Source organism: Vespa velutina, chromosome 14 (genome assembly GCF_912470025.1).
Source record: "Vespa velutina chromosome 14, iVesVel2.1, whole genome shotgun sequence".
Taxonomy (NCBI): Eukaryota; Metazoa; Arthropoda; class Insecta; order Hymenoptera; family Vespidae; genus Vespa; species Vespa velutina.
The window spans coordinates 4,745,719-4,763,851 of NC_062201.1; the positions used below are offsets into that span (position 1 = coordinate 4,745,719).

Sequence of the window (18,133 nt, forward strand, 5' to 3'; positions counted from 1 at the left end):
TAGGTGGTTTTGCATGAGCACTCTGCTGTATTCGCCATCTCTACTGTTGTTGGAATCGTTTACTGTGAAGCTGTGCAAATAAAGCTCGCCACCCACACGAAGCTTTCCGAATAAAAGAAAGGGTGAGACGAGAGTTGTAGAGTCGAGGAGATTCGAAGAGTAGAAAAACAAAGGAAATATAAGTGAATGAGGAAAAGGAAAAAACAGAAAGAAAATAAACATACTACGGAATCATTTGTTCTTTTTTTTTTTTTTTTTTTTTTTTTTTTTAATCCATCTATCGTCTTTAATAACTTATATTCTGAATATAAAAAGAACGAGATCTCTCGCAAAGAACGAATAACGTAAAAACGAAGAGAGAGAGAGAGAGAGAGAGAGAGAGAGAGAGAGAGAGAGAATGATACAAATAAAAAATGAGAAAACAGAAATAAAAAAAAAAAAAAAACTACAACGAGTCGATCAAAGCCGAACGATCGCTAGATGGCATTGAATATTTACAGAATGACGACTATTCGACTTTCTCACGTTATCTGACTCGTCGGTGAAAATAAATTATTTATTTGTAACGCTCGCGCGTCACGCTTATATAAATTAAATTAAATAACGTTTCGATGATGCATCGCGAACGAACGAGGAATAATCATTAATGTTTCAACATTTTCTTTCATCGTCGCATTCGATACGTCGAAACGTTCGTCCCGTTGTTGCTACGATACGAGCCGTTTATTTTCATTCTATATATAATAATACATATAGGACGGATTTATAATTATTGCTTTTCATATTAATTTTGTATTTGTTGATCGTAAAAAAGAAAATATTTATCTTATAATAAGTAGTTAAATAACTACGTCATATAATAAGTGACAACATTTTATATTAAAATAAGTGGATAAAAAATTATTTCGACCAGAGCAATAATTAATGATTCATCTCGTATATATGTATGCATATTCGAGCCACATTTTGCCAACTTAAGCTATAAAATATAATATCATTTTTCGAGAGTACAATAGAAGTATTCTTAATCAGATTTTGTTTTAATTTTACATTTTTCATGTCTACATATTTAAAATTAGAAAAATTGTTATGTCCGAATAACGGAGATTTTACTGTACATAAGAATTACTCTAGAATTCAGAAAAAAAATCTGTATATAAACTAAACTTTGTCCATTTATTATGGCGCTTCGTTGGCAATGAAGCATGATACGTGTCCTATCGATAATTCGTGAATAAACAATAATGCTTCTACGCACAATCGTCGTAAAATAAATAACGATGAATTTGATTCGGCGTTCGTACATATGTCCTCGTGAAAATACAAATTGAATTGTTATCAGTGGAAACGTGTTCTCTTTCATGCCAAATGTTGGCGTTCATATAGAATATTCAATTGCATTCATATGAAAATATTTTCAAATTATCGACAATAGTAATCGTCATAAGGTCGCGTATGGTTACTTCTAAAAAGAAAGAAAAAAAGAAAAAAACGATAACTCTGCAAACGTATCAGTGTTTACGGAGTTTTGACACGATGAATATAAAAATTCTATTCAACGAGAATAATCGCATATAAATCGAGTTCGGTGAAGCGCGAAATAATCAGTTTTATATATGCAAATAAAAACATTATTGCGAATAACTTTTCTCGAATATTTTAAGTACTTTAAATTTAATATGCTCGAGATTGAATATCGTCCTTTGTAAATATCTAGATGCGTTGGTAAATCGTGCATTTATATCGAAGCGTGGCAATGAAAATCATTTTCAATTTATTCTCCTGCTGTCAACAAGCTCTCCATTCGATAATACCATTTTACCCGAGGCACATCGAATTTACCACTCTTTTCAATTTTCTTTCTTTTTCCGATCAAAGGAAAATAATGAGTTTTTTAAAGAAAATCTCAAATTTCCATGCATCTACATTGCACGCCAATCTTTTGAGATTAAAGGGGAAAAAAAAAGAAAGGAATCATTCTTCAGTCATTCTTCGATCGATATTCGAATAAGACGCGATTTCGAGGAAAATGACGTCGAGATGCACTTCTGATCGAAAGACGCCATATATCGTACAAATCGTAACTTCGTCGTGCATTACTGTCACTGTTGATAAAACAGATAGTTCAGTTATCCAACGTTCTTTTCGCGATTTCTCAACATTGACGTCAGGTGGCATCTATGAACGTTTCCTCATCATTTTCACTTTCCCGGGAAATTCGAAATCAAAGCTACGAATTCTTATTCCGGAATTCAACCTTCGTCCTTCTTTTCCTAGTCCTCCTCGGAGCGCAGAATTCGTCCAGTTTGCGCTGACGATTCATAGAACTTACGCATCCGTACTTTTTAATTAGTCGGATTAGAATTGTAAGATTTGATTGATCCATTCGCGGAATTCGGAAATACGCGTGTAGACACCCGGTTGATTTGGTACGGCACAACCAATTCCCCAACTTATAATTCCCGCTAGTAACCATCGTTTGTCTCGTGCCCTTTGAATCACCATTGGGCCGCCACTATCGCCCTAAAAAACGTAACGATTTTATATATCATTTATCAAATTCATACTGTTTTATTATAGATTGTATAGATAGTTAATATATTACTTCGCAGGAATCAAAACCACCATTTCTCCATCCTGCGCAAATGAAGATATGTGGTATGTGCTCGATATAACCAGCATTTCTGTACATAGCTTCGCATACCGTGTTATTTATAACCGGTACTGCAACCTCTTGTAAGATGGATGGCAGTGGTCCTTCTATAAATCGATGATAAGAAAATTTAAGAAATAGACGTCAGATGTAACAATGAAGAATACAGTTTACCAAAGATTTCTCTTTTCTTTTTACAAAATGTTAGAAAGGTACAGTAAAAGAATACTATTCGCACCGTCATAAAGTCTTCCCCATCCAGTAACAAAAGCTGTACGACCAACGTAAGTTTCATCGTCATCCGGAAGACAGATTGGCAAAACGTTTGGCTGGAATGTTGGAAGTGGTTCGTAGAATCTCAAAAGTGCAAGATCATATTCGAAAGTTCTTGGATCGAATTGTGGATGACTCGCTATGATCTGTACTCGCCTTTCTTGGAATCCATATGGTTCTTCCTCGTTCGCTAGATCGTATTCTCCGATCCTCAACAATAAATCCGCCGGTGATACACTGAAATTAGATCAAAGTGATGAAATACTTAGGAGAAATAGAGACGAGTAGAATAAAAACGTTCGTATATTCACTTTTCAACACAGTGTGCCGCGGTAATAGCCCAATTCTCGTTCAACAAGGCTGCTCCACATTTGTGCAAATAGGTAGATGTCTTCCATTGACGTAACGAGATCTGTAAATCAATCTTTCAAGTTCGCGCATCGTAGAAATGGATAGGATCGTTGATTAGAAGAGATCGTACGTTGCTTAGTCTCGATAGAAAATGAGCAAACAACGTCGTGATAGACATCTCTCCGAGAAATGAGACGAGTCAAAAGCTTTCCTAACTATTCTCGTCGATCAATTTGGTCTTTCGACAAACGTGATCTTCCTTCATCTTCATTCTTTCCTTTTCTTTTTTATTCTTTCTTTTTATTTATATAGAAATTAGACGTGACGCGAAAATCGTGAAAAAAATAAAGATAAAAGAGCTTGGTTTCTTTTTTTTTTCTTTTTTTCTTTTTTTCTTTTTTTTTTTTTTTTTTCTTTTTCTATCCACTCACCTGCCAGGGCCACTTGCCAAAGGTACTGCGATTGCCACCCACGATCCTCGACTCGGGAAATATTCTCCTTCCGCAAACTGCAAGCAGAAGCATCGTTGAGTTTACTGCTTTGAAGAGATTCGCGTGGTGGTTTGCCGTTGTCACGACGACGGCCATGTTGGAGAACGAGGACGTGCTCGAATTCATTCGACTGGATGAACCGGTATAAGTCACGTGCTTCCTTTTATTTTTTCTCTCACCCCACTCTATGTTCTTTATGTGAGCCAAACGTCTCATTGGCTACGTGGTTGCCCCTTCTATATTAGCATTTTCAATTTATATACCGACGGATCGTTCTTTGTGAAAATGATTTTTTCACCGTGAACTCTCATGATTCACGATAAAGGAAAGAAAAGCGTATGAAATACAGGAGAATAAAGACAATCACAGTCCATCCAATCGTAATACTAATAATTCTGTCTTTGTCATGCATTTTTCATATTTATCTACCTTTATAGATTTCCTATGAATGCTCTTACGTGAATAACGAAATTTTGATAATGATCGTGTATAATAACCTTGCTTGTAATCCGACATATTTAGAGTTTCTATCGATATCGGAGTTTCCGTATCAACGGCTATAGTAGCGATGCTTGACAATGTCGTCAGAATCGTTGACGTCTCTGTAACTTGCTCCGTCGTCGTTGGAACTTCCGTCGTTGATCTCACTGAATCGTTTGAGAAAATTAATATTAAAATCGTCAAGTATTGTAGACATTAATAAAATATTCACTTTAAGTAATACACTGTTAACAGGCTAAAAAATAAGGTTTATATCGAATGCAACAGATAAGATATAATCTTTTTACCAGGTACATCAGACGATACAGTAGACGAGAGAGACTCTAATTTAATCGTCGAACTTCCCAGATTTTCCGAGGACGTTTCAACGGTCGTTGGTGGTGATTGGATCATTACCCAACCATCCGGCGTTGTTATGGGTGTCCATTCGCTCTCCGTTATTTCTGAAATGAGAGAATGAAATGTTTAAGAATAATAAAAAAAAGTAAGGATGAAAAAAGAACGTTGAATATTCGACAAGAAATAGATTCCGTTGAACCAACAATGACTTTAGGAAGATTTCCAGACAGTTGGATAGGAATAGTGGAAGGACGTAAAGGAAAAGAGAGAACAGAAATTACGGTGGATGGTTTAAACCGTTACGACGTCCCAGCCCGACGTACAGAGTTTTATCTTCTCTTGCGATGCTGTTGAACGTAGTGAGATAAAGAGAGACAGAGAAATAGAGAGATGTCTCTTTAACCCATTTGTAACATCGACCCTGTTCTTTGATCTTGATCTAGCTTCGTACGCTGGCCTTGAACCAATACAAATACAATATGCGACAAAATATTTGGTTCAAATTAACTCTTATTTTAGTTAGAAAGTTGCCGTTCGAATTTGATATGCCTAAAAATGCAACCGATTCTCAAAATAATTGCTTAATTACGATAAAAATACGACAAAGTATTCCTTAAGAACATACTATTCTTAATATCTCGTGAGCGTAACACGTATCCTTCGCGCGTTTCTACGTCTAAAAATAGAAGGATGAGAACATTTCTACGATCATTCTATTCAAGAAGCTGCACATCGATGCAAATTATATATTACGTGATCTGAACTTTGAATTTTCTATGATTTAATCCATACAAAAATTAAATTAATCCATTATCCTTAAAACTTAAACGATATTCCATTTTCATTATAATTGAAAATATAAGAATATCCAAAAATATTTATCAATATTTCGTTTGGATTAACAAACAAAGAAGAAAAATCAACACATCCGATCCGTAAGTTTCCATTATCCGAGCGATTAAGAGAACATAGAATGAAAAGGAAGGGAACATGAGTGAGAATGCGATAGATACCCAAGCAATCAATCAAATTCACTCGGGTACACGCTATTCTGAATACTGATTAATGCGGAAGGTATAATAACGGTTTCGTCGTGAATTTCTCTACGAGATGATTTTCCATTGCCGACAAGAGAGTTTTGTTACACAATGAACATCCGTTGTGAAAGGACATGAGCGGATATGCGAAATGTAGTTTCATTATGTAAGCCGATTTTCCGTATTAGATTGTATGTAATACTATCAGCCACGCATTATCAAATGTTAAAATTCAAATGATTTTTCTTCATACATCGAATATGTATAATTAATAACTTTTCATGGAATCTTGATCATAACTTCAACTTACCATCGTGTCTTTTGGTTGTGGATAAAACGTCAGTTGCTTTAGTTGGTGTTTCATCGGAATGGGAAGACCACGTGACCAAACCAGATGACGGTGTAGTTTGTGGTACTTCTTCGAGAGTCTGGTTGACAATTGGTACCTTGGACGTTTGACTACTCGCAGTCGAGGAAGTGGAACTAATGAAGCTAGCGACAGATACGGTCGTAGGTGTTGTAATTCTAATAGGTTTTATCGTAGTTTCAATTGAACTCTCAGTTGGCTTAAACTTGGTAATCTCCGATGTTGAATTACTTGTAGTGGTTTGGAAAGTTGTCTTTTGCGTGGTAGATGTTTCTAATTTATCAGTAGTTAATGTACTGATCTTAGTAGGCTTCGTACTGATTATAGTCGTTACAACTGGCCTAGAAGTGGTTGGTTTAGGTTTGGTCGTGATCTTATGATAAATAGGTTTCTCAGTAGTGATTGTAATCGGCTTTCGAGTTACAAAACTCACTGTTTCCGTCACCAAAGTTACAAGTGTCTCTTCGGTAGAAGACAAAAGATTGCTTTCAGTCGTTGTGAACGTTGGTTTTGTCTTATTAGACGTCAAATAAGTCGACGCTACCGTTGTCGTTCCGTGACTAGAACCAATCGAAGAATTACTTTGAGTCGTCGGTTTTTTTGTGGGTAAAGTTGGTTTTTTGGTAGACAAGGTGGGTCTTTTCGTGCTCGTGACAAGGGGTCTCTTCGTGCTAACAGTAGGTGGTCTCTTGGTAAATTGTTGAGTCACTGGCTTGACCGATGTCGTGTTTCTTGGTGGAAATCTTGTCGAAGGCACAGTCTTTTGCGTCGTTGTAATAATACTTTTCGATGTGGTTGTTTGTATCGGTCGTTGAATACTCGTTTGAGTAGTTGTATGTAATATCGTAGTGTGTAAAGGTTTTTTTGTAATCGGTTTCGATGTACCTACGATTGGTCTTGACGTTGTGGATAAAGTCGTAATTTTGAACGGAACTGTTGGCTTTTGAGTTGTACCGACTGATAGTTTAGAAGTTGTTGAAGTAGTAGACGTATTGGACGAATACTTTGTACTTTCTGTAGAGATTTTAGTGAAATTCTTGGAGGGTGCGGATGTAGTAGTAAATTTTTCGTACGAGCCGTTTTGAACTGTTTGAAAAGTCGATAGACGAATCGATTGTGTCGTCGTTTCTATGGTCTGTATCGTTGGTTTCTTTGTTACAATCTTTGTACTCCCTCCATGTGTATGCGATGTACTTTTAGTACTTTGTGTTGCCTGAGTGATCGTAGTAGCCTAAAAAAACAATGGAGATCGATCGGGTCGGAGATTGTTCAATCTATATGACATTGCGTATGTGTGTTCAGGAAATTAATGGTCTCTATAATTGACTTCATTGCAGTAAGTTTTACCTTCCTTTTTGAACAACTTCCGCATTTTAAGAATAGAAAACATGACAAAAGTATTTGAGTCAGGGTCTCATTTTCTTTTTTTACCGCGGATAGAGTTTTTAAATAAAAATTATATCATTGTAATTCGTAATATTCCCAATTTTTAAAGTTCTAATCCGATAAATTTTTATCCAGGAAAAAAATAAAAAGAAGAAATTTTATGAAATCATAAGAAAAAGAAAAAGACTATTAACTTACCACAGTGGTGTATGTACCAGATGGTTTGCTTTGGTCGTTAGGCTTTGGCCTTGGAAAATATGGGGGTATGTCATTGCTCTCGATGGGATTGTGAGTAGTGACGAACGGCCTTGATGTTGCTGGCGGTCCATCGTCGATGCTGTTGTCCTGAGGTCCAACGTCCGGCTCTTCGTCGATCTTACAACAACTACCGAAATAGAAACGATCGATGCATGTGCCAAGATGCGTGCCGTTCGCCTTTGCACAGGTAAATGCAAACATGCAAATTCCGGTTTCGCCTGTTCTACGCGACACGCATGGCAAGTGTCGGATGTTTCTTCCAGTACCTGAGATCAAAAAAAATATTAAGAAAATTAGTCGATAATTAAGATCATAATTGTGAGAAAGACTCGACTGATCAAGTTATCGCAAGATGAGTCTTTCAAATACTATTATTCTTCACAGATTTCAACTGGTTTATTATTTTTTTGCTACTCGTGTAGAATAATTTCTTTTTGCAAAGAAGTTGTATTCACTCTAAAAATCGAAAGGACTAGTTCCATCTCAATCTATTCGTTGTACCATTGTTATCGTCTTTCTTCCTCTTATCGCGCTGAAATGTCTTACTCGATTATTCACCGATTATACACTTCCTTGCCTTTCATCACCTGCATTTAGATCGTAGCCTTAATGGAATGCGTTGAAGATCATCATTAAGAAGATAATTATCAACAGCGGCAAGCATACCAGAGATGATACACGAGTGAACTGTATTTTGTATTGAGAACATACGTATAACGCTTCATAGCGAGAGAATGCACAGTTATAGGAGACACTTTAATATTGCAAAAAGAGAGAAAGAGAAGCAATACGGAAGCATTCACAGCCCAGATATCTTCCTCCTAAAACGTGTTCCTTGTTGCATTTTTTCCCCATACGTGTTTTAATATGTTTATTACTATACGATCTTGACATACATCGATAACATTCTAACGAACGTGTAAAAGCAAGATCAAGAACGTGTATGTGCTTTTAAATTTATATTATTGTATAGTAGATTTTTTCGCATTCCTATTTTTTGCTCACCGTATTTATTAATCGATATATTGGCAATCGAATTAAATAGGAAACTTTAAAAAAAATTTAACGACTGTTGATAATAAAAGCTCCATCTTTTGACGATCGATCGAGTAATTTCTCGAAAAATCTCTGTCCTATAAGAAATTATAATCGAGAATATATCGTTAGAAGATAATCACACTTGGAAAATATCTCGTTTTATTATCGATCGATTCACACGAACGTTTTCATTCAATGCTAACGCTACGTCCTCGCATAGCTTATAGATAGCGGGCAACGTTATTTTAATGAGAACATCTCTTATCGTTGAGTATTAAATCATTGCTATTCAACATTTGATTTGGTGATGATATAAACTAATGAAAAAAGTATGTTATATAAACAATAAATACTTGAGAGTAGGTAAAAATGTAGATCAATATTACCACAAAATAATCATTTTTGAAGTATTTATTTTTTTACCTATTAACGATAAGCATTATTAAACGATAAGATTATCTAATAAATTCGTGTAACTTCAATTTTTCAAAGTATTTCGTTAAAAATAAAGATTAATATCGCTTTGGAAGTCCTAAGTATTTAATTAAAATTATCTGAGTATATAAAGAATTCGTATACATGAAATTATAACGATTTAGTTTTAGATATAATAATTTATGGCATTGATGTTACGTAGATCGACGTAGCATGGATTATCAAAGGAAGGAAGGAATTGATGTCAGACGAATGGAAGCATCTGGGTACCGTTAAATTTCGATGTATGAGCTAGTTACCCGAGTCACAAGTAGGTCATAGTCATAGCCCAATGTAACAACTCGTTTCCTTCCAAGGCACCTTGTAATCTTGGTTCTCTCTCTCTCCCTCTCTCTCTCTCTCTCTCTCTCTCTCTCTCTCTTTTTCTCTCTTTTCCTTCTTCTCTTTTTCTCCTTCTCATTTTACAAAGCCGAAGAAACCACCGAGCGCATTCCAAGGCATCTTGAAGGTATTTCAGACGATTAGATCGACATACCTGTAGCTTAAGTCCTCCGAGAATAGACTCCGAACGAATTTACGTGAAAAATTATCTCAGATCTTTTTCTAAATGAACTGTAGTAAGATGCTGACTATTTGTATCAATACAATATAATATTTTATATATATATATATATATATATATATATATATATATATTCTCTCTCTCTCTCTCTCTCATTCATAATAATTTATGAATATAAGGATTGGTACAATGAATATTTCATTCCTGATTCTTATAAATGTATTTTCGAATAGGAAGCACATAATGTAATGTTGCATGTAAAGAGAACTCTTTTAACGACTATAAAATCTTTATAAGTCGAGCTCAAGATTAGATGAGGTTTAGTAATCATTTTTAATCCTTTTTAATCTATATATTTTCTTCGCGTTACGTAATTTTTTTTTAAGTTAAGTGTACATACGTTGCTCTTAGGATTATTAATTGAACGAAATTGATATTACACCTCAATTCATTCATTTTCCTCTACCACTGTTTGATTTAGTCGACAAGATACGCAGACGATGATTTATCATATTTCATGATAAAACTGAGTATTCGAATGTATAAATATATATGAACTTTGTACAAGTAAAATTATCGAATAGAGATAATCTTTTAAAGCGGAACAGAATTTTTACATTAAGTTCTTTTTTTTCTTTCTTTTTTATTTATTTAATAAGAAACATTCAATAACAACTTTTATTTCTAACAATGACGACAATGACAGTATGTATATATATGTTCTCGATGCCCTATTTAATTCATATATTCTTGATGTTTTATTTAATTCATTAGATCATCTAAATTCTGTAAGCATAACTTAATACATAACATAAAAATATGACTGATATAAAATGTATTGCTCGATAAATTTCAACTAATCTTTACAAGAAGTTGTCGTCACGATTTTCTCATTTTTCTAAAAGAACAAAGAAGTTGTATTTCTCACGAGTACTTTGTTTGCTAGCTTACTTCAATCTCTGCTGGATATTTCTCGTCCATTATTGCATAGACGAGCACATTTTTTACAAAACTAGCAGCAATTCAACATTGTAGCGTTGTTTTTATTTCGTAAAAAATAATTTATCGATAATAACTATTGATATGTCGTTTTTAATAATCGTGAGGTGTCGCAGTCGATGATACGAAAATTTTCAGATAAGAAATTTTTCTAAAATGAAACTTTTTATCGAACTATAATCTATAATAAGTCACCTATATTTTTAATCCGTGTAAGTAGAATTGAATGCGTGCATCCCAAAATATAAATATCAAATATCAATATCGCATTATTTAACAAAATTAATCATTAGAAGTTAAAATGATGTAAATGATAAGAGATCGATAAGTATAGCAAATGATACTTGCAATTTTTATTTCTTTTATTTCTTCATCTGTCAGATAAGATTGCTTTATAATATTTGCATTTATTAAAATTAATTACTTCTTTGTTGATCCACATGTTAAAGGAATGCAATGTAAAATAATGTTTGTTAACCTAATCTTTAATCTAATTTTTTTTAATTACTTAGAATTCCATGTAATCTATCAATCTTCTATTTTATAATGTCTCATCGAAATTTCAAGTTAATTTTTCAACAATAGTGAATGTAGATCGTTCGAGATGTAACCGATCGTATTCTCCTGACGTAAAGTACACTCTACCGGCATTGATCCTTCTTTCGCGGAAGTTCTAATAAAGTATAATCGAGAATGGAACGGAGCGTATCTACGGAAAATTACCGAGTTCCTCGAGCGTTACGCTTCTCTTTACTTTCTTTTGTAATCTCTCTCTCTCTCTCTCTCTCTCTCTCTCTCCCTCTTTCTCTCTCTCTCTCTCTCTCTTTCTTGGCTGAACGTTCGTGCGACAAAAAAAATAATGTCATGAAATAATTTGTAATATGGTATGCTTGCTTTCAGGTCAGTCGGTCGATCGGTCGGTTGGTCGGTTAGTCGGTTCTTTGCCTTCTCCAAAAAAGTCCTTCTCGATTGTCCTTCTCCAAAGAAAAAGAAAAAAAAAAAGAGAATAAAGAGAGAGAGAGAGAGAGAGAGAGAGAGAGAAGAGGAGGATCTGTGTTAGCGGAAATGTCGTTTCGATGAGTCAGAAGCACGGAAGAAAGTTTCAGCTAGGTCTTTAGCATACCTATCACCTTCCACCATACCTACTACTATACTATACATATACACTTGGCGGAATTTCAGACGTGACCATACAAAGCGAGTATGCCACACGTACATATATTATACAACACAACAGATTCACAATAACAACACGTATATAAGTAACATATATATCACCCACGCGATCGAGAGTTCGCGTTTGAAAAGATTTCACTCGGTGCGTGTTGTGTTGTACCATCGTAGGAAAGTGTCTTCTCTCTTTTATCGCCTTTACGAGCATCAAAGTGGCCACGATGTGATAACTTTCTTCGATCGTTCCTTTAAAACGATCGTAGAACTCGTCACGAGTACTGCACATTGTTTTTCTTGTTTTTTTTTTTTTTTTTCGTGCTTATTAAGTCTATGGTCTTTTTATCCTGTAAATTTTTAGAATTTGATTTTTTTTTTTTTATACACAGGAAATTGCAAATATTAGAACGTTCAGTTTCAATATTTTTTTTTGAAAGTGACCTTTCGATCTTGGAACGAATAATTTTATATAGAAATGAAAGCTACATGCATTATTCTCGAACATGAGAATCTTCCAAGTGAAATCTAAACTTGACAAATAGGTATACACGGTCGTTACGCTCACTCAAATTCACGGAAACGTTATATGCTTGTATTTACAAAGTGTAAAGTCGAAAAGCAATACTATACGTCAGTAGTTATGCGAATAGAATCGAAAAAAATATTTTCTGTGAAATGGTATTGATCTAAAATAACGCTCTTCAGTTTCGATTGAATTGTGAATTCAATATCTCTAACGCACGAACTTCTCCTTCGTGCGATTATTAAATAAACGTGTCGTGATATTCGTCATTAATAATAATCATTATTTGGTGTAAATAAAATACAACCAAAAATACAATTAGACCACATGTTCGAATAAATATTGTGAAAAGTATCAAGTATTGGTAAAAAGATTTATTTTATTCAATATTTTTCATACGTCATAAATACATGTTGCATATATTGAAAAGTAAGAAATTTAATTGTAATTTATAATCGTATTTTAAAGCTATATTAAAATAAATCATTTCAATAATTGGATAAATGTTATTTTGCGACAATATTTGAAGGGAGTAAATGGCTTATCGATAAAAGTCGATTCGAATATATCGATGGAGAATCGAGGATGGCAAAGTCGGAAAAATCGGTGCAAGTCGTGCACGGCGATGACCGAGGCTGACCTACTTATTTACATAGAACACTGACAAGTCCGCCCACGTTCCATTCGAATACGAATCCAAGGTAGGTTCAATGTCGTCTCCAAGATATGGACAGACAGTGAAGGGATATGTGTTCGTATACGCACGCGTCTCACACATACTAACTCAGAGATACGATAGGTTGGCAAAGCATTCATGAGTATGTTCGTGTTGGCCACGTTAAAGGTATTTGCTTACCGGTCCGTTAGTCAGCTGACACGTTCGAGGAAAATCCAAGAAATGATTCTCTCGTTTGCCATTACCGTTCATTGATCATTTTTAGGTCACTCTTATAATATAATTCTATTCTAGTGACCAAACTATGAACCACTGCGAATTCCTTTGAATATATATATGGGGAGAAAATCGAGTGTAGAAATAATTAAGTACTTACTACTTGGTAAAAATTGTGGGACATAAATAGGACTGGCTATCGTGATGTGTATGAAGACGCAACAGAGCGAGATGATGATCCAACTTAATCTGCGATGATTCCACATCTGAAACAGAAAATGATATATAAAGAAAATCAATCATCTATTTATCTTATGATTAGTGAAAAGTGTATCTTTTTTCTTTTTTTTTTTTTTTTGTTTTTCCTTTTTTCTAATAAAAATATGGAATCAACGTATAAAACTTTAGTAAAAATTATAAGAGCCTTATATAAAAGTAAAATAATAAAGTTTAGTCAAGAAACATCTCTTTTCTTGAAAGGTTCGAGTCATCGAACCAAGCTGAGTGGGAAATGTACGTAAGAAAGTTAATAAGATGCCGATTCCCTCGACCGTGACATCGAGCAACGTCGAACAACTTCTACGATATATTCCTGAGAATATTCTCAGGAGATGATCCACGCGATGTGTCGCACGTCAGTAATCATTGCAATGTAATCGCATGTGATTTTAACGTTCATATATACATACGTCCGAGCTTCTTTTTCTTCAAACATATCGTGCGACATCCTGCAAGTAGTCACTCGAGTTTCTTGACTTTCGCTCGTCATGTCTATCAAGAATACTATAGTTCTTTTTCTTCTCTCTTTAAAAAATGAGATAATCTGTATAATATTTTTGAAAAGAGATAACAAAAATAGTCCGAGTTCCAATACTTTTATTTTCGAATTGAAGCATGCATCTATCATAAATGCGTCAGCCTTGAAAATGAAAGAGCATCGATCTCAAATTCATTAATATTTAAAATATATAATCTACATGGTTACATTATATATGCATATTGGCAAGTATATAAAGAACGTATCGAATCGATCCATCAATAGAATTCGTTGTCTTTCGACCAGAGCCAAACATATCGATTTCGAGCAAAGTTGATCCATCCAAGTGGAAAAAGATCGAGCACCTAACAGATAGTAGAGATCACGTAGAGATCAACTCTTTTTGGATGAAATACATAGCTTCATCAGCGAGAGTATTTTTTGGCCGAGAAACGTGAACGATGATAAAGACTTGTACAAGGCTTCGGTCAATGACCGGTACGAGAAAGACATTCGTTTGGCGCGATCATTCAACAGGTCGATGGTACGTTGAACCAACGACGACACAGCGATGACAACGGCGATGAAGACAACGACAACGACAACGACAACGACAACGACAACGACAACGACAACGACAACGACGACGACAACGACGACGACAACGACGACGATGATGCCAAAGGAGGAAGAAGGAGGTCGATGAGAGCAAACTACATGTTTCCGCCCTTCTTCATCGAATCTTTCGATTTTCAACAACAAAGTACTTAAAACTTTGAACTCACCGATGAACAATTAAATAAATTACAATCAATTTTTATTATCATTTTAATGAATTTAATATTAATGGACTAATCATTTTGATGCGTCAACGACGAATTAATGCATTGATTGCAAAATTTTGATTGATCATATTTCCAGCTGATTCTTACTGAGCTCTTGTCGATGGTCAGGTAAATTAAAATGCGTCCTTCCACCATGAAGATATGTATATAGAGGGCCGAGATACTGTTATTCCAGGGTCGACTTAGATCGATCGGGTGTTCCTCTAACGCGAGTCTAGAATATGCTAGGGGCATACATATATACATATATTCATCGGTCGAACACGTTGACCCACATGTAGGCAACACGGAGTAACGGCTTTAATGAGATGCTTGAAAGTGATAGCATTGTTCAAGTTGAAGAATGACGATTTTATTATTGTAAAATTAAAGTTAACAATCGAGTATTGTGATTTGTAAGCATTGCTTTTTGTTTATCTTTCATTTGAAGACAAATTCTACGAATATCTATATGAGGAGGAAGTCAAGTCTAATGAAATCTCGAATTGAACATAAAGATGTTTCATAAATGAAGACAAAAAAGTCACAAAAAAGTGCAGTGATAACTCGATCAACATGCGACTAGCTCGTGTTTACGAAGAAGAAATGATAAAAACCGTTACAGTTATCTCGAGGCATTAATTCGGCTGAACGAAGCAAAGAATACCGGAGCCCAGCCTGACGGCTTGTCGATGGTCAGGTTACAAGATTCCTCCTCTCGGCCCACGCGAAGTCAACAGTTATCTTTCTGAAAAACTATTTAACTTGGATGAAAATCATTTGATAAATTTCATTTCCAAAATTTCTTCTTTTCTTATCTCTTTTTTTTTTATGGCTATTAGAGAGAGGAGGAGGTTCACATATTTGGACGAAAAGCGTTTGTCGTGAATAACAGTGGAACAAGCTCATTGCTAACGGTACACGCCACTTTCATTTGTACGCACGTATCTAATGCGAGCGAGACATGTGGGTTGCCACTGAAAGAACAGTTCTTTCAAAGGAAACGAGAGCTTCTCTCTCTTTCTCTCTCTCTCTCTTTCTCGTAAAATCGAGCCAAAACATAAAGGAGCGTTAAATTTGAATTAACCTTTTTCGTAAATTGCAAGAGCTCGATCGAACGAGCATGATCGATGGAAATTTAAATCAAATATACTACTAGCTATGGTTTATGTAAGTCTTATTATACATACACATATCTCTTTTAAGAGAGTATACACACATACTACACAGATACGTAATTAGCAATAAATTCGAAAAGATCGTAAATAAAGAGAAAAGGATTTTTACGATGCAAATCTTTCATGAATTACGTATGGAAGAACATAAAGAAGAAAGAATGGTACCTAACGTAATGAAGGAAATACCATCGTGTTCAACTCGTGAAAGTCGAATTCGACTCAAAGGAGCAAGAGTGGTACCGCTATTCGTGAACCACATACGGTTTACCTGCTCGAGCTAACTCCGTGCGTAACATCGAAGACGTATCAAAAGTCGGTTCGTTTTGAAGATTCATAATACCAACGAATGTTCGTAATTGCAGCGTTGCTCGTTTAATTGACGTTAATTGGCCGTTCGACTACATGTTTTCAAACGAAAATTTACAAATGAAACACCGAGAGAAATTCGAGGTATAACGAATAATGCAATAGCATAAACGTGAGAGCTTAATGAAAAATCAAATTACTGCAAAGAGCGATCACGCAAGAGATCTTAATTGATTGTTAAGTGATGAATTGGAGCGGTTTTTGTTTTACGTTTCAATCCCACGCAGCTATTATTTGGGATTTATATTCTATACGTTCAGGAATTCCTCGGGAAAAACATATTAATGGATATACATATAGAAACGAAAAAAATTTGACCTTTGAATTTTGTGAAATCAATTGTTTTTAAAGAACACAGCAATTAAATCCAGACAGATAATCGTTTAATTTTCTTTTGACGAGAAGATAACAATTCTTATTATCAATGAATCTTTCGATAAGATGCTCTTTTTATTTCTTTCGATCATTGAAACCTTGAGCTAAATCTAAAAGCTTACTTCGATCAATATCAGCCAAGGAATTATACTATCACGGGTGATGTTTGTTCTCCGTCAGATTCGGGGCATCTTACCCAAATAAGCAAGTAACCGAGAAAGATGGAGAGAGAGAGAGAGAGAGGGAGAGAGAGAGAGAGAGAGAGAGAGAAAGCAATCTTCTACCTTTGAAGAATCTTCTTGCTTCCTAATTCCAGATCCTTCTAGTTTGCTCACTAAGAACTTGCTTATGTTTGGCACGCGTTGTTCTCCAACTACACGTGACTCGGCGAACGAAAACCTCTCGAATACGTCACGATCGATTTCGATATATCCACAAGTTTCAAATGAACACAAATGATAACGCGTAAAAAAGAAAGAAAGAAGGAAACACCTTTACGATCAGGTTGACCCAAAATGAGAAAAGAGAGAGAGAGAGAGAGGTATATACATATATATATATGTATGTATGTATGTATGTATGTATGTGTGTGTGTGTGTATGTATGTACGTATATATGTGTGTATATATATATGTATATATATACACACACAGCCGCGTTACGAGAGACGAACCCTGCGATGCCTTCTCGCGAGTTCTTCTTCGTTTACACCGGTTACTCTTCTCTCTTGTCGGCCTATCAAACTGGTTTGGCCTCTCCGTCTATCTCTCTCTCTTCTCTCGCAACTTGTGGATCAGCGAGCACCTGGATCGGTGCTGTCTCGATCTTGCTCTTGACTCGACTCCGCATACACGAATCCGATTCACCAGGCATCATTCCTTCTCCTGTAGGCGCCTCCCTACCTTTCCTTCCTTTCTACTCTTCTTTCTCTTTCTCTGTCTCTCTCTTTCTCTCTCTTTCTCTCTCTTTCTCTCTCTTTCTCTCTCTTTCTCTCTCTTTCTCTCTCTTTCTCTCATCCGCCACGACACTGTAAATATACAAAAGGCTTGACTAAAGTGTGGGGCAATTCTCTTCGGTAGACCATAGCAGGTTCTTCGCTTTTCACGGTGATTGGGACTCTAGCACCGACTCGAAGCAAGGTGGTGGCAATGACCGTTCTCCTCCATTCTTCCTCTCCCTTCTACTTCACCTTCTCTTTAACCTTCTCTCTCTCTCTCTCTCTCTATCGTTTCACCACACTCCTACCAACCACATCGATGTTCTTTCTTCCACTTCTTTGGGCTCTCTTTTCCTCTCTCATCTTTTCCCCTCTTTTTCTCTCTCTCTCTCTCTCTCCCCTCTCTCTATCCTTCTCAACA

General features: G+C 35.5%; 1 protein-coding gene across 5 annotated transcripts; it reads right to left on the reverse strand.

Moving 5' to 3' along the window:
* Positions 1-401: 401 nt before the first annotated feature.
* On the reverse strand, positions 402-18,037 carry LOC124954009 (serine proteinase stubble). 5 transcript variants are annotated; one of them, XM_047506187.1, is made up of 12 exons: positions 17,060-18,037; positions 13,965-14,079; positions 13,436-13,541; positions 7,597-7,922; positions 5,956-7,243; positions 4,557-4,712; positions 4,266-4,415; positions 3,709-3,785; positions 3,238-3,338; positions 2,892-3,163; positions 2,606-2,760; positions 402-2,523 (listed from the first exon to the last, which is right to left on the reverse strand). In XM_047506187.1, the coding sequence occupies exons 3-12, from the start codon at positions 13,539-13,541 to the stop codon at positions 2,359-2,361; spliced, it is 2,796 nt and encodes a 931-aa protein (XP_047362143.1). In that variant the 5' UTR covers positions 13,965-14,079; positions 17,060-18,037; the 3' UTR covers positions 402-2,358. The 5 variants fall into 5 exon arrangements, with proteins under 5 accessions (XP_047362143.1, XP_047362144.1, XP_047362145.1 ...); XM_047506188.1 differs by lacking the exon at positions 13,965-14,079 and having other exon boundaries at positions 17,268-18,037; XM_047506189.1 differs by lacking the exon at positions 13,965-14,079 and having other exon boundaries at positions 17,449-18,036.
* Positions 18,038-18,133: the final 96 nt, after the last annotated feature.

Coding starts and splice junctions, on each gene's coding strand:
- LOC124954009 (XM_047506188.1), bottom strand. CDS start 13,541: ATGTGGAATCATCGCAGATTAAGTTGGATCATCATCTCGCTCTGTTGC. Junction 4,416..4,556: donor TGTATCGTCTGATGTACCTG/GTAAAAAGATTA, acceptor CAAACGATTCAG/TGAGATCAACGACGGAAGTT. Junction 3,786..4,265: donor TATGTCGGATTACAAGCAAG/GTTATTATACAC, acceptor TTCTGCTTGCAG/TTTGCGGAAGGAGAATATTT.